Genomic DNA, 16,193 nt, shown 5'->3' on the forward strand with positions numbered 1-16,193 from the left:
TTTAGGGACTGACGATGATTTAGGCATTTACACCTGTCTCAAGCCCCCTCTAAGACTGGTCTTTATGAAAGGAGTCAGCAGGGCCTTTCTGTGAAAATCCTCCCTGAACACAGCCAGGATCCAGGTCCAGTTTTTCCAAATGGACCAGGACAGAGCTGAAGGCTCTAGGCTGCAGAAGGGAAACGGCAGGAGGCTGAGGGAGGCTTGCCATAGGACTGGGATAATCCAAACCCCTCTGCTGTACAGGGCAGGCTTTATATAAAGGACAAAATGGAGCCCTTAAATACAGCCCATCCATCAGAAAGTGTTTACAGTATCTGGGGACAGCACTGCAGTCCAGCTATCAACAATCAGACCATTCAGCCTCACCAGTACTGCTGGGAAGGCTGGTGTCAACACCAGCAGGCTCCACAATTAGATTTAAGAGAGCTTCTAAACTTAAATATTTAAACAAAACCAGAAGTCCTTAACAAGTTAATATCTAAGATAATTTTAAAATACATGCTACTTAGTTATTTGTCTTCATCCCAGTTTCATGATCACATTTTCGTGCCAGAAATATAACCTGTATGTAGTCCAAAGCATCGGTGCACTCAGTCTTGTAACCCAGACTTTGATGTTCCCCACTGCAGACAGAGGCAAAATACCTCTACGTAGTGCATCTTCAACAGGAAAAACCAAGGTAAGCACAGGCTTCTCCTGAGATACTGCAGGCAAGTCGCATTGTTTAGTTTGCGTATTAGGAATGCCAAAAATGAAAGCTTAAGGGGCAAACATACACATATAGTATGAGGGACTTGACTAGATCTTATTCTTTTACCATAGTTCTAAAGTCGAAGTTTAAACTGTAAAGCATAGTCTGGTATCTTAGGTGGCTTTCCAGCACTGTCAGACTGGACCTCCCCCTCCCTGGTGCCTTCCCTGTCTCCCATAAAGCTTTTGAATGTACTGGCTGATTCCATCCAAACTTCAGAAAGGGAACAGTCTCAAAAATAACAAAGCTCCATGTTTTATAAAAGAGGTGGATGTTTAGAGAGAGGACTGGGGTCCTCCCCATAACTGCTCATTCTGTTGGCCAGTTTCTACAGAATATGGGAGTCTGCGTATCGCAGCCAAACCACAGGAAGAGATAGACTGTAACAGGAAACAGAGGAGAAATTCAGTTATGTGCAAAGATAGAAAACTCAACTTGACCTTTTAAACCTAAGGATGATAATGCAAACCTATAAGAGCCCCAGGCTTTACCACCCCATGGGTCAGAGGGTACTTGCTTGGGTACACAGTGCAGGCTCAGGCCCTTCAGGCAGGATTTCACATCAGCTCTGCTCCTGTGGGTTTCTACCAGTCAGTATCACTGGAAGCAGAGATGAGCAACACCATGGACTTCTACCCTTCTACCCTTTGCTGCACAAGGGTATGTTTGGTTTGGTAGTGTGATTATATTATTTCCAACAATCATAATAGCTATTTGGAGCCTATGTAACCTGGCAAATTAGTATCCAGGCAGTTTATTATCAAGTTAAATGCAACTACACTCAGAGTAAAAAAAAGGGTTTTTTCTTCAAATTATCACTGTCTCTAATGGATCTTTCACAAGCACTTCCCTCTCACCATTTCTTGGTTTGTCGCATTTTTCTCCTAGGCTACTTGTATTTGAAATAGACACCAAATGCAACACAAGTATAGCGTTGCATACTATATATATATTGCATACTATATATATGTATATACAGGCTGTGGGATAATCGCACGTTTTAAAAATGTGTGCTTTTATGTATATACACATGAAAAAGCATGTGAAAGATTTGGGTCAACCCTATAGGGTCATCTGGAGAATTACACTATTAGTATTTGATTTCTAACCTTTTTGCAGAATGTGACATATTCTGTTTATTTCACTTTTCTTCCTGGGGTGAAAGTAACACTAGTGAAACTAATATTCTCAACCAGTGTATCTTCAGGATACCTTCATGAGACAAGCTCTAGAAAGGAAGAGAATTCAGTCCATCCCATTGCATCGTCTCTCTCTGCTGTAGTTACTCAGCAGGACAAGCATGGCACTAATGTCACTTCCACAGGGAGAGCAAAAGAGTTACAGTATCCTGTAAAGATCACAAAATAGAGCTTCCAGGCTGTGCCAACCTCATTAGCCTTGACTGCGGCAGAATAAACATTATATTAAGGCATTCTCAGACACAGGACTCTCTTGTATAAAATGTAGAGTTGTTTAAAGCACAGTGACAAGTCAGTGAGACAAAGCCTTCCCACATCTGCAAAAGAAATAACGTTCTCCTTCAGTCTTTCCATGGTATGGATTATATTGACTGACTTAACTGGAAAAGACAACACAGATACTCTCTTGGTACACGTTTCAGTTGTAAGAATGTGGAAAAAAATCTTTCCTGCTTACCATTGGATGTCTGGCATGACATTTTCTGTGGCATCAGTATTCCTGGGGATGGGGAACTCCACCAGTGTCAGAAGGGTTTGATCAAACTAAGGCCAGATACTAAACAGAAATGGAAGCACCAGCGAAATTCTGTAAACTCTGCTTTTTCCACTATAAGTAAGCAGCAAAAAGAGTAAGATACACAAATGGCTTCATTTGTAACACAGGCTATGCAGGCTTAAGTAAATTCAGGAAATTGTAAGAGGTCTTTCAAATGAAACACCCTCTTGATGTCACTCTGTAGTCCTTTCTTGTCATTTCCTCCATAGGTCCATGATACAGCTTCAGCTTCAAAAGCACCAGGATCCCCAAACACATTCGTTTCATCTATGCCACCTCCATGGAGACACTGTCCAAAGCGCTTCAGAAAGCTCTTCTGCATAATAAGAATTACACAACACTGCTGTGAGGCAGAAGATGATTCTGTACAAGGCCTTTACACAGTTCAGGACAAAATTTAAAGTGCGGGAAGACTAGGGCACTGAGACTTCAAATCAGCCTCCCTGCTTTAGGCTAGCCAGGGGGCAAAAGAAGCTTGCCCCTATATGAAGCTTCCCTATATGCGGAGCCTGTCTTTGGTTGTGCCCTCACCTTATCCCGACACATCAGAGCATTTACATGTCTGAAAATCCTGGAATGAAGTAATACTGCATACAAACTATTACTCTTAGGGCAAAAAGAAACTAATGTCTCCTTCCCACCATTCCAGCCCACTAACTCAGTATTTGGTACACACACTGTTCTCTGTGCTTCACATACCTAAACCTTGGAAACATTGCCCTGCCAAATAGCTTTGCACTTTTAATTCCCAAACACTGGGAATTAATTCCAACCACATAAGTAGAGAGGGTAGAAGAAGCTGTAGAGATAGCAGTCTGTTTTACACATGCAGTCCCCAAAGGTGAAAGAAAAGAAAATAAATTGCTCCACCAGTAAAAGAGATTCATAGGACAAGAGAGCAGAAAGGAAAAAGGTAGAAAGTAAGGAACCTGCCAACCTTATTAGCAAATTTTATTTAATGATTTCAGGAGCTGATTTAGAAACTTTCAGATAGCAAACTACACTAGTCTCTCATAGGGTGTTAGTTTTCCTGTGTGAAGCTTTAAGTCTGCAGTAGACTTCTCACTTTTCTGAGACTGGTGACCTTACGGTTCACACAGAAGGACAGAAAAAGTCTTCAACTTCTGTTGAACTTCTGTTGAGCTTCAGCTGTTTTAGCCCTACCAGCTAGAACAGCAACCACTCCTAAACACAAGGTCGGCATCCTCTGATGTGCTGACATTACAAAGGTTTAGAACAAACTCAATGAAGACTGCTGTCCTTCTACATTCGGGAAGCAAAACTATATTAGCAGACATCTTGGCCCAGACCATGTGGAAGTTCTTTAGGTTCACTTGGTGGAGCAGGCACTTAGTTCACTAATGCTTCTGGTATATCCCCAGCAAAAGATAGCTACCTCTGATGCCAATGGTCTGCTGGGGACAGAAGGGGGCATTTCAGACAACCTTCTTCTGCGATATACAAGAGAAAGTCATGAAAGACAACTTCCAAAAGGAATATATTCTGAGTTTCACCTATTACAACAACAAGTAATGTGAAAAAATAGTATTTATTCCTTGCAAACTTTAGTTCTATCATGCCTGTGATTCTAGAGTACCTAGAACACTTACTGGTGCCACGGCTAATTAAGAAAGTCAATATGTTGCATGTAGGGCTGTAACATGACAGTATTATTTGGTAATTAATCACAAAACCCAGGGAGAACTGCAAAGAAGATAGAGTCAGCTCCCTGGACATGTATCAAGTCCAAAATGGGCTGTCATCTAGTAGCTGGTGCTGATTCAGATACTTTGTAAGATCAGGAAAATCAACCATACCACTCCCACCAACCCTGGAACAGGACCCTACAAAATAGCTGTGGAACAGGAGCTACACAGATGTGGTACCCAAAACCATTTGCCATTGGATCTCACATAGAAATTAGTACAGACTTAAAATCTGATGCTGTGTTTCATGAAAGGACTTTGAAATTTTTTAAACTATATGGCATTGTGACAGCTCAAAATTTGTTAAATATGAAACTACGTATGACAGCTTGAAAGTTTGCACTGTTATTTCTTAAGTGTCCCCTTACATTTGGAGATGATGGAAAAGGAGGTACTCATCTACAGTACTCATTAGCAGCATCACAGCTGTGTGATATTTGTCCTCACCTGATAGGAAAGTGAACACCATCATACGTATTATAAGGTGACCACCTGATTGCCTCTACATGTATTTTGAATTCTGGAGGGATATTTCCAAACATGCATAACACAGAAAGTGTTTAGAGGCTTGAATAAGTTAAGAAAACCCAAAACCATCCAGTGCTGGGCAAGTTGCACAAGGTTATAATGGGAATCTGTCACTTTGTGCCCTCAAACCCACAAGTAGCATCTTAACAGATGTCCATTGTTTTTCCAAATGTATTGTAAATACTCTTCTGCCAGCTTCAGTGCATTTTCATGTTAAGAGGAAAGGCACATGTCGGTGGTCTCTTTCCCAGACCAATCACTTTTTCAATAAGGTGGGTTTTTTTGTCACAAGATGTAAAATACGCCTGATACTGAATATGTATTTTCCCTCCACAGGTCAGTAGCAGAAAAAAAACTTGGACTTTACTAGTTGAAAACTAACATTAGTTATCATACTGCTTTCTTTTCTTTATGATCAACTTGTCCACCAGCACGAACTCCAAACTACCCATGCTCGGCACTGCACCACATCCACCACTGCTACTGACATTGATGGCAAACTTTTCAAAGGCTTCTAACAAATCCTGACTCAATGAGGTGCTTCCAAAAGTTTCTTTTTTGGCTTTTTTTTTCCCCTGCAAGCCCTGTTTTTTCATTTCCATATGCATATCAAATAGTATTTGTTAAGAACTTACGCTGCTTCCATAAGCAGCATAAATACAGCTCAAGAAACAGAAGTAGCTCTACAAACATTTTACATTGCTGTAAAATAATGCCAGTTAACAGACACTATGGTGAAAATCATTCAGTCATTCCAGCAATGTTACAAACCAAAAGAACATCAAAGGAAAACTTTACCTGGTATAATTCATTCTTTCCAAAGTTCTTGAGTCTCAGGTTTCCCCTTTATTTTAGAAGACTTTTAAACAACAGGTCTCATGCACACATACCAACTACCTTCTGAAGCATTGCTCTGTAACTCTTTCTTGATGCAAAGACCTTCACCTTCGTAAGCAATGTGCACAGTACAGATAGCTCCTCCTAGAGCACTACTGAAACACACTGAAATAAAATTTTCTCCCTAATTCAAGGAGGAGGGACTACATATTGAAGAAGAAGAATTTCTCCTTAGTAATCGTCTTAAGCAAATTAAGTACAATAAGGTAACCTCCAAGAGTTGTTAAGCAGGTGAAACCCATTGAAGTCTCTGTCCTTTTCAACTGACTCAAATGAGCACTTGATCTTACAGAGCACTTGGCTACTTTCAAACAAGCCTAAATCAGAAGTCCTCAAAACCAAGAGAAATAACTCCTTTCCTTCCCAAACTTCAATAAGCTTCAGTTAAGGTCCTTTTTCATCTTCAAAAAAATGGGAATATATTCAGAGGTTGATTTTTTTTAGTCGCTGGTGGCACTTTTCAATAACAAAGGGCTAAAAATGTTAAGGAAATGTACTGACTAGGCATGACCATCAATGGCAAAGCACTGTGGTGTGCTACAAGAGCTAAGTCTTCATGTCAAGCAGAAAAATATAAAAAGGTATGTGACTGTGATCAATTTTAAAAGCTTGATCAGAGAGTCATTATCAACTTCAGCCTACAGTTCCCTGCCAATAATACAGAAACAGGTGGAAAGGACCAAATTAATAGCATTCACAAAACATTCCTGTTCTATTGCTCGTCCCTTAAAATAATTTGGAAAGTTTTAACTGAAATGAATAAATCCTAAAAAATGCATTAGAAGTCAGTGCAGTTTCCATTTCATCACTAAAGTTAGCCCTAGCAGCACACCCCTTGCAGCAAATAGAGCTTTCTGGGTGGGCTGGTCACAACAGCACAGACGCAGGTATATTTTGTAATAACTGTATTTGACAACTGCATGCAGCAGTTAAATGGAACCAGTTGCCCTGGAAACTTGTTTCTGGTCAAGTCATCCTAGCAATACTGCATTCCTTCAGTGAGGAGGCAAACCAGGGAAGTTTGGAGGCCAGGTTGCACTCTATCCCAGGCTCAACATCTTTGAGAACAGAAGGGTCATGAAGAGTCGTATAAAGACACAAGGCCACCCTGGCCAATATCCTGTTTACCGAGCATGAACAGTGTGAGAGATCTTTGAAGCAAATCAATATATTAGGTAGATATTACACTGACACTTTTCTCCTCATTTGTTTTCCTCCTATTTTATAAATACCTGCTAATACGTTGTTCAGAATTTTGCTTTATAGTTCCCTCAACCTACCTTGTATTTTCAGGATATTGGGAGCTATCAAAGCGTTGTATCACTTTGGACTAGCAAGCCTTAAAGATTTGGGTGCAGGATTATTTTTCTACAACTCAGTATCTCAGGATCAACATGATTCCAAAAGGTAGCAAATGATTCTGCATTAGCTGCCCTGCCATTTCACATTGGCAAAGCAAGGATCTGTGTGGAAGTAGCTGTCAACCGCAAGGTAAGCTCTCTGACAGCAGGAGGGCAAACAGCAAAGTGGATCCCTTTGCAGTCTGTGAGAATGTGAACTTGCAATAAGTAATAAAAAAAATTAAATTAAATGATGTTGGGAAAACACACCATAAGCAGTAAATTGCAATTACAGGCACTACCTTTTTTAAGGACTCCATTATGGTTTGAATCCCTTTCTCCTGTGGTTTACTTGTGATATAAACACACGTAATACACACACACACTTCCCATCCCTCACTTCCACTCCCAATAATAGCAAAATAAACATGAAAAATAATATTAAAAACCTCTGTATTCAGTAATATTCACACCAAAGTATATGTATAGATATATCCATTAAAATTATGAACATTTCTAAATATATTTTATGTATCATACATATATTTATATGTATAATTACATATCCACAGAAGTAGTCTTGCTGTGCTAAAGCCAGCAGTAAAAGCAAAAACAGGCTTCACAATAGGACACCCATATATGCATATGTACTGGCTGTTTGGTTTGTGAATTTATTTACAACGTAACTATATCATAATAAATGCTTACTGTTCTATTGTACAAACGTAATAGTAAAGGTTTAGGTTTGTTTTTTAAATACAAAGACTGCAAATGAATACATGAAAAAAATTACACACCATGTACAGTATTTATAATTTATAAATGCAAAGTTAAGACCTCTTTAAATTATTGCACTTGCATATTTTTTTTTTACAAAGATAGTTTATATGTATCATATATATATATATGTGTGTGTAAATATATATATATATAAAACAAATTTCTCAGCTCACTAAATGTAGTAAAGTTGAATGTTGTTACCTTGAAGTTCTTTCTTCTTCACATAACAGCCCAACCTGAATTTTGAATATATATATGAAACTACTCTACAAATCAGTTTGATCTACCCTAGAAAGCAGTTCATTATTTTAGGGTTTTTGACAGAGTATACACCCGTATTACAATCGAGCACAGTTTTTGGTCAGAAAGCAAAACAAGAGTTATGATGTGCCTTTGCTAGATTGGGATACATAACCTAAAGTTTGAACATGAGCTTTCTTGTGGTAGTGTGCAGAAAGCCTTTTCTGTGTTTAGAATGAATAAATTAATTGAATTAATTCTTCCACTTCACAGAACTGTTCCTGTATCACAGTGTTTGAGGCAAATGCATTATTTCAAGAGGGTCATAATTGTTTTGAGCATCTAACTATCTAGTTTTTAACAATAGTGCTATTTGCTATCCCTACAATTTTAACACTAAATGCAGTCACAGCAAACTGATCACACCGTTCTAAGTTTAAACACATGAAAAAAGTCTGTGCCACATAAAATGATGAATTCCACACTGCATGTCCCCTCCAATGTAAATATTTTTTTATCACACACTCCATCTAAAAAAACCCCTATTGCATTTGTCTAATGGGCACTTACTAAAAAAAATAAAAAATACCGCCATGAGTTGAACCATTACAGCAGAATGTTGCACGACTGTCCAAAATTAATAAATTAATTATAACAATGGACTGTCAGTGCTGTAATACTATATGCAACATCCAAGTATCATGCTATGTCACCTGTTTTTCTCACTTAGTGCGTAACTTTCAGGCACCACTTCATAATACACTAGAAATACACTAGTGGCTTCAAACAGTCCTTTTATGGGTCTTAAAAGGGAAAAGCAATTGAAATTAATAACAAAAATAAAGCAGTTCCGGCAACATAAAGTTTAACACCTCTAGGAGAAGAGAGATCTGTTAGGTTTTTATACATTTTTATTGATCTTGGGCAAGATCAATTTTAGCACGATAAAAATGCAAGGAAGAATGGCTTTTGGCAGTTTAACTTAATAAGCCAGATGTCTTACATATCTAGATGTCTTACTCGATTTGTGAGTTCAAGTCCAGAATTTCGAACAATTAAATCTCAACATGTAATGTTGAGCAATGATTTGAGCCATGAAATTCAAATGCAACTTCAAAATTTTAGTATTTGGTGGGGTTGACTTTGGAAGTGTAGGTGTAAGTTTGTTTCTACAAAAAACCCATACACATCTGAATCTGCACTCTGTGAATGCTAAACCAGACTAACTTTGCTGAGAAAATCCAGTCTTGGGGGCTATTTTTCTTGGTCTAGGTGCTAACAAAGAGTAATCAGGAAAACAAACTAAACCACAACCTCTGGAGTCACAATTTTTCATTCTAATGGACATTATACTCTAGCAAACATATACTTTATGTGGTTTGGATAGTTCTACGTTAGAAACAGTATGTGATTGACTTTAAACATTAATAGAACAACTTACTGTCAATTTGACAAATTTGCCAGGGAAACAAAATATTATGTGGTACTGCCAAAGATTTTGAATGGTTACAGAGCTAGTGAAGTTATCTTTATTGTCAGTGAGTAAAAGATGAATTAAAAGCTTTCCATACACACAGAGTGGCAAGGAATATTTTTGCAATGCTTGTAAGATCAGCATTCAAAGAGGGAGAACAACAGCAAATATACTTAACCCATGAAGGAAAAAGTTTCCATTCAGTTGTTGGGGGTACGTGAATTTCAGAGAGTATTTCTGTAGTCACCAAAGGTACAGATAATTTCCACGTAAATTAGGTACTGTAACTGTGCCTTGAGTACTTAGTGGATAAAAGGTTTCATCTGCATGATTTAGCTAAAACAGAACTGCTAAGGAGTAAAACAGAGGACACAGCATGAGATACTTTTCATTCTACTTTGGTGCTTCCCACCACTTTTGAATTTTTAGGTTTGTTTTGGTTTTTTTCCCCAAAATAGTTTGCTGTGGTCAACAATAAATTTCTTACACTTAGAACTGGTAAAGCAAACTGGAAAAAAATTATGGGCCTGCTGCTGGATAACGTGTATCATATAACTAAAATAACTTCATATTGAATTCTTAACCTCTAGGATATCTATGTACTGCAAAGGCTTCAGTGCATTTATACATGATGTGATTATTTATCACATACTGCACACATGTACAGATACTGGTATGTGCTCGACCATAACAGAAGGCAAAACTCAAGAGTCCAAGTCATTTACATGAAACCCATAAGATGGCATGCTTAGAGCAATACAGCTCAACAGACACAAGATGGAAAAATGAACTTTTTTCTTTCTTTAAAACCACTACTATTTGTTGCAGTTACACAAATGGCCATGTTCTCACGGAACCACAACAAGAGTGTATTTTCTGTGAAAAAAGCGTATAGTATAGGCTGTATGTGAAAGGTATGCAAAGACTGTGTTTTCACCTACCGTGTGGATCAATACAAAGAAATTTTTTTCTCATTATTTTTAAGGAAAAGATGAAGGCAAATTAAGTGTTGTTGAAACATACTCTGTACAATTGCACTAAATTGAAAAGAGTGGCATTAAATGTAAGGTCTTAAAGTCTGTGCAGAAGTTTGTAAGGCTGAAGCCTACATCAGCACAGAACTGTAAACACGCTATTTTAGAGTACTTTTCTTCAGTCAGCTATTCTTCCACTAAGAAAAGCAATTCTAAGCCTGGAAATTTTGCTGAACTAGGGGAAAAAAGCAAATAGACAAATAGAGACATTTCCTAATTTCACTCATCTCCGGATGGGGGAAAAGAGCAGTAGAAGACATACAGTGTTGCTGTGCAACACAAAAGCTAGTCAATACAAAAACAGGTTTTGATTTATTGTGATGGTACCACAACCTCTCTCATCAGACCTGACTTTTCTGACAAGGCTTTTGCTCCCAGCAGATAGCATACTTCAGGTATGTCTCTAATACCTTTTCAAATACAACTCAGCGGTAGAAATAAAGATGATGACTTTACTTAATTGTGAGCTAGGCAAGGAAATCTTTGCTGTCACATTTAAATTTTAATCTGATGCTTCTGTCACTATGGATACAAAACCTCCACCCTGAAACTCTCACATCCAGTACTTCCAGTGTTTTAAGAAAGGAGTTGTTTAGGTTTACAAATCATTCTGAAGGACAAAGCACCATCGCCAGTTCTTTCAACGTTTGTCTTGTGAGTGACAGACAATTTGCATTATGATGCTTGATGCTTAATGAAGTACTTTAAAACGTTAACCTGAATGTTGGTTTTCCTTTAGTTTGCAGCAAGAGAATTCACTGTAACCTAAGCATGAATTATAGTCTCCAAGGATTCTGCTGGAGTTCAAACTGATTACAAGTAGATCACACATAAACATTCACAATAGCAATGGGTATATTGTTCTATTTATAGCCAAGAACTCCCAAGTGACACTGGTGTTAAAGCCAGCCACAGTACAGTATAATAAAAGTACCATTGAAACCCTTACTAGAAAGATACAATTTAGAAGTACCCCCTAAGATTTCCCTACCCCTCCCTCCCCCCATCAGTTTTAAATTAAGGCCTCAGCAATGTAGCCCATGAGATAAGGCCAGTCTTTTATATTCACAAGTTGTAAGTTCTCTTTTGATAGCTGACTCCAAAACTTCTGGGTTGTCGTTTTCTCTCTGTTCACGCTGTGTCACTGGTGTAGGTCAGGAGGTTGGCTGCCAGAGTCATTTAGCTGAGGTAACTCCATGAGTGTTACCTTCCTAGGCAGATCTGCTTCTTAGTTAACATTTTGTAGCTTTTCTTTTTCCTTTTTCTCTTTTTTTTTTTCCCCCCAAATAAAAATGAAACAAACCAAAAAGCAATCCCCAAAACAAGAAGGGACGTTTTTTCAGGTTAAAGCTATTTGTTGCTGCTGTTCAGTCATCAATCTTCACAGGAAGTGAATCTGAGGTCCCAGGAGGAAGGGACTGGGAAGGAATCCATATAAAGGCTTCCTCACCTCTTGTTACTTTCTCCCATTGGTTGAGATTGTCCCTGGAGATGCAAAAAAGTCAGAGGTAAAGCACTGTTCATAGCTTTACTGGGATTTTTTTCCTAACCATACTGTCTGCTGTACTATACTGTAAGATGTAGCTTTGTGCTATATGCAAGTATCTGTATGTCATCAAGCTTTTACTGTCTTAACATTATTTCATCCTTCACCTTCAGTTATCCTGTTTTGTAATTCTGTGTGGCTTTTACACATGTTGACTATAGACAAGCCAATGTCATGCATTCCCCAGAACAAGCTCTGGAGCTGGAGGCTAGCACCTGCTTCCACTACAAATTTCTATCCATCCCTCATGGCCGGAGCTGTGACCGAAGAAGGATGTGCTTGCAGGGACTCTAAAGCAGCAGTCTGGAGACAAGCAGCCTTCCAGGATTTTACCACAGCATACTTCAGCCCTTTTCAAAACCACCAGAGACCAGGACTTTTGCCAGGAAACTTCCTTCACTGGAAACCACAGAAGTGCATTAAGCCTTCTGAAACTCCCACACATGGGCAGCCTGACAGTGTACAAGATACTGCATGCCAACATCATAGTATCAACTTTCAATTACTAATGTGGTGATGATACATTTAAAGAGTACCCTTACCTCAAGACACAAGTTTTAGTTTCTCACAGCCTGACCAACCCCTAAGTCTAATTTTTGGTTTACAAGCCATAAAATGATAAGAAAATTAACTGGTAATATTCTAATGATCTGAAGGGAGTTCAGACCCATAACCTTGCCTGCTTAGCAGACCATACTTGCAAGCTATGGCCAAACCTAGCATTCAGTCTTCAAGTACAGAGAAAAAGAGAGTAAGCTCAACTGTTTCCACTTCATACTATCAGATACTTATTTACTAAAACAACAGTTTTTAGATGTCTTCAGTAAACAAACAGGATGGTAAAAGTACTAAAATCTTATTATCATATGTGTCATATTAACGTATTTCATAGGAATTTATGTGGCAGAGCTCTTCTGACTTTTATGTCACAGCTTTGCTGAAACAGTTGATAAAACAGCGGATAATGAGCTGAAAGCACAGTGAACAGGTAAGAAGAGAAAATGTTGCATTTCTGGGGATGGGGGAAGGCAGCATTCGATGGAGTCTACCGAAGAAAGCTGGTGCCATCTAGGGGAACACCTACATGATTTTCTGCAGGCAGATGGAAACGTGCTCTGCCAGCGCTCCAGGCAACTGGAAGTCATGAAGACAGTGTTAATATGGTACTGAATCTCAACTCATACCATCAGGCACTAAGATCAGAAACACTGAACTGGTACTATTTCTAGGTCCCTTTCCTGAAACTGAGAAAGTAATGATGAGAATTGCAGCCAAAATATTTTAAAATTATATCAATTTCAGCAAGGATTGAGAGACCTGAAAGCACATGGAAAATTATTTAAAATTATGTGGTGTGAAATAAAGGGGAAAAAAAAATCAATCACTTTACCTCACCCTCAAAATAAATATACTATCACAGACTTGCCACTTTAGTAAACCTGAGTACATGGGCTACAAAACACAGGACTTACTCAACACTGTAACACAGGTGGCTGGTAGTTTTGATCTACACAGAATGACAAGAAAGTATTTAAAAATGTGGAATAAATTAACAGATAGGGAAACCACCTATATTCTTAGCCACTACCTTACCTCAGGAAAATACTGGACTGGTACTTTGTTGTTTTGTGGTTGGTTTGCTTTAAAGCTGTAGATAATATGAGTCATTTGCCTTTGTGTTCCCTCTGAAACCCTGGCTCCTAGTGTCTTGAATAAATGCCCAGAGGCTCTCAAAATAAAAATCTTGATGCTGACATGCTGCCTTGGCTGCTTTTGCTGCTATTATTTGCAGCTGGTGTCTACATCCCAAACAACTTGAGGATGTTTAGAATCACAGAATCAACTAGGTTGGAAAAGACCTTTAAGATCATTGAGCCCAACCTTTACACCAGGACTGCCAAGGCCACCAATAAACGGTGTCACTCATGGTGCCTCATCTACACTTTTTCTTTAACACTTCCAGGGAAGCTTAAATATGGTGTTCCAAGAACAAGCGCTGCTGGTGAAGGGGTGATACCAAATCAGTTCTGTCAGCAGCTGAGGCAATACCTAACAGGAATGAGGCTGTATTCCTCTCATCACACTGAATAACAGATACTTGTAAAAAATAAAGGAAAAAGAGGTGTAGTGAAAAATCAGCTATTTGAAACACTCTGGAGTTACCTAAGTCCTGCATACGTTTTAGTAAATGGGGAGTTGAAGTTAGTTCTGTGTTCTTGATTTCCTACTCTGCATCTTCAGCTCTGAACTCTCAACACTTCCTCCTCAACCCCCTGAAAGAGACAGCAGAGGGCAATTTCAAGGCTAAGCTAAAACCATCAAACTGCTCCTCAGAAGACGATTCCAGGGTGTGGATTTTCAGGAAGCCCTTCAGTCTTACAGAGATCTTAAACCACATCCACACATCTATGCCCCAGTGCAATCTAAATTAAGGAATGCACAAGAGTAAGGTGAGGAGCTGTGTCTGTACAGAGCTGTGCCCAGTCTGAAGACTGTGCCAGCATAGCTTCACAAGTATTATAACTATAACTGGAATACCAAACAACAAACAATGTCTAAAACTCAAAAAGGCCATATAGTCTCTGCCAGGAGTCTGATTGTTTTTACTTCAGGCTTCACACCTTTTGCAGAGAAACCCACTTTCGGAAAGATGTTCATACTTCATCTTCAGAATTATGAAGAACCTTTCATCTAGAACCCATATGTGTGTGGGTGCTTGATACTCTACCATTCACCTTTATATCTCCTAATCTGAGTATACTGAAAGATGGACCATCAAGTATAATGAGCCACTTTTGCAAATATGCCTCATTTGGATATCCATGTGGCAAGAAATCAAAAGATATGGGTCTTCCCAGAACCCCGGTCCTGGGAAAAGATGCTATGCAGTCTTAAGCACTCAATCTAGCCTCTCTAAGCCTCAGTTCCCATTAAGTGGAATAACAATGCTAATGTCTGACCAAAGGTACTGGCAGGTTTACGAAAATGGTTCTACAGTAATACAAATCCATTTTAAAGACCTCCCATTTGATTGTGCTAGTAACAGAATTTTCCTGACATCCAGCGCTAAGCTTATTAATCATACAGACTCTGCAAGACATTTTCATGTTAAAAGCATGTAGATACTGATTTGGGCAGAGAAAGTACACCCTGATGTTGACAAATAATACAAAAGAAATGAAAATTTTCACGCGTATAAAGCAGTTTGACAATATTTGTCAGCTTGAGTAGAGACAAATAACTTGTGATAAGCATTACTGCTTTTTTAATGGTAGGTGTTATAGTTGATCCTGTTTAGGCCATGACAGAAGTATAAAACTCCTTCTGACTGAAAACACGTTTACACAAAGCACAATCTGTGTTCCAGTTCCATGATTGAATAACCAACCGTTTAGCTTCCAGCATCAATACTGCTGAAGCAACAAGCCTTCAAGCAATGACTACAAACAGAAAAAAGTTAGAAAACTTCCAAGACCTTGGACTACCTCTGAATAAAGCATTTGCATGACTCACAACCTTGTAAAGACTGAAAGCATTACAAGCAGTTTTGTAGTTTACTTCATGTTCTCTGATTGCACACCGAAATCAACTCTTTTTATTTGTCAGAGTACACATTATTCAATTATCTATATAATCAAACTATCAACATGTATATATTAGGTCAACATGGCTCACGGAGTACACATTCTTACTCTGTACTGTAATCCTGAATTCCAAAACAGGATTTGGCTACCGAGACCATTATGACAGTAACAAACTCCATGGCATTTTGAAACTAGAGAAGAGTTTAATGCTATATTGTAACTGATGGAACCAACTATGATACACACTTATGAATACTTCTACATTATTCAGTTTAGGGTAACAAATGACTGCCCATTATTTACCAGACATTATTACTTTCATAGCTTCTAATGACAAAAGACAATATTATAGGGATTACTTAGCCTGACTACACAGAAAAGGTAGTCCTTGGCAATTTTATCACAGTGACTGTTCCTCAGACCTGTATCCTTTTAACATCTCTCTTTTAAAAAGTGTGCCTAGCCTTGCTTTAAGATTTTCAACTGACATTATTCCAAATGCTAAAAAAACAAGCAAACAAAAAAAAACATTAGCCATATTCCTTGTTTGAACCT

The 16,193-nt window shown here is 38.5% G+C and overlaps 1 protein-coding gene across 1 annotated transcript in view; it reads right to left on the reverse strand.

The window, feature by feature from the left end:
• Positions 1 to 11,251: 11,251 nt before the first annotated feature.
• The window catches only part of PDE10A (phosphodiesterase 10A), a 68,591-nt gene continuing 63,649 nt past the window's right edge, over positions 11,252 to 16,193 (reverse strand). Inside the window, exon 21 of the mRNA XM_010012751.1 lies at positions 11,252 to 11,993. Coding sequence (XP_010011053.1) covers positions 11,876 to 11,993 — 118 coding nt within the window. The 3' untranslated portion in view covers positions 11,252 to 11,875. The remainder of the gene's footprint in view (positions 11,994 to 16,193) is intronic.

This window comes from Nestor notabilis, unplaced genomic scaffold (assembly GCF_000696875.1).
Source record: "Nestor notabilis isolate BGI_N333 unplaced genomic scaffold, ASM69687v1 scaffold19964, whole genome shotgun sequence".
Taxonomy (NCBI): domain Eukaryota; kingdom Metazoa; phylum Chordata; class Aves; order Psittaciformes; family Psittacidae; genus Nestor; species Nestor notabilis.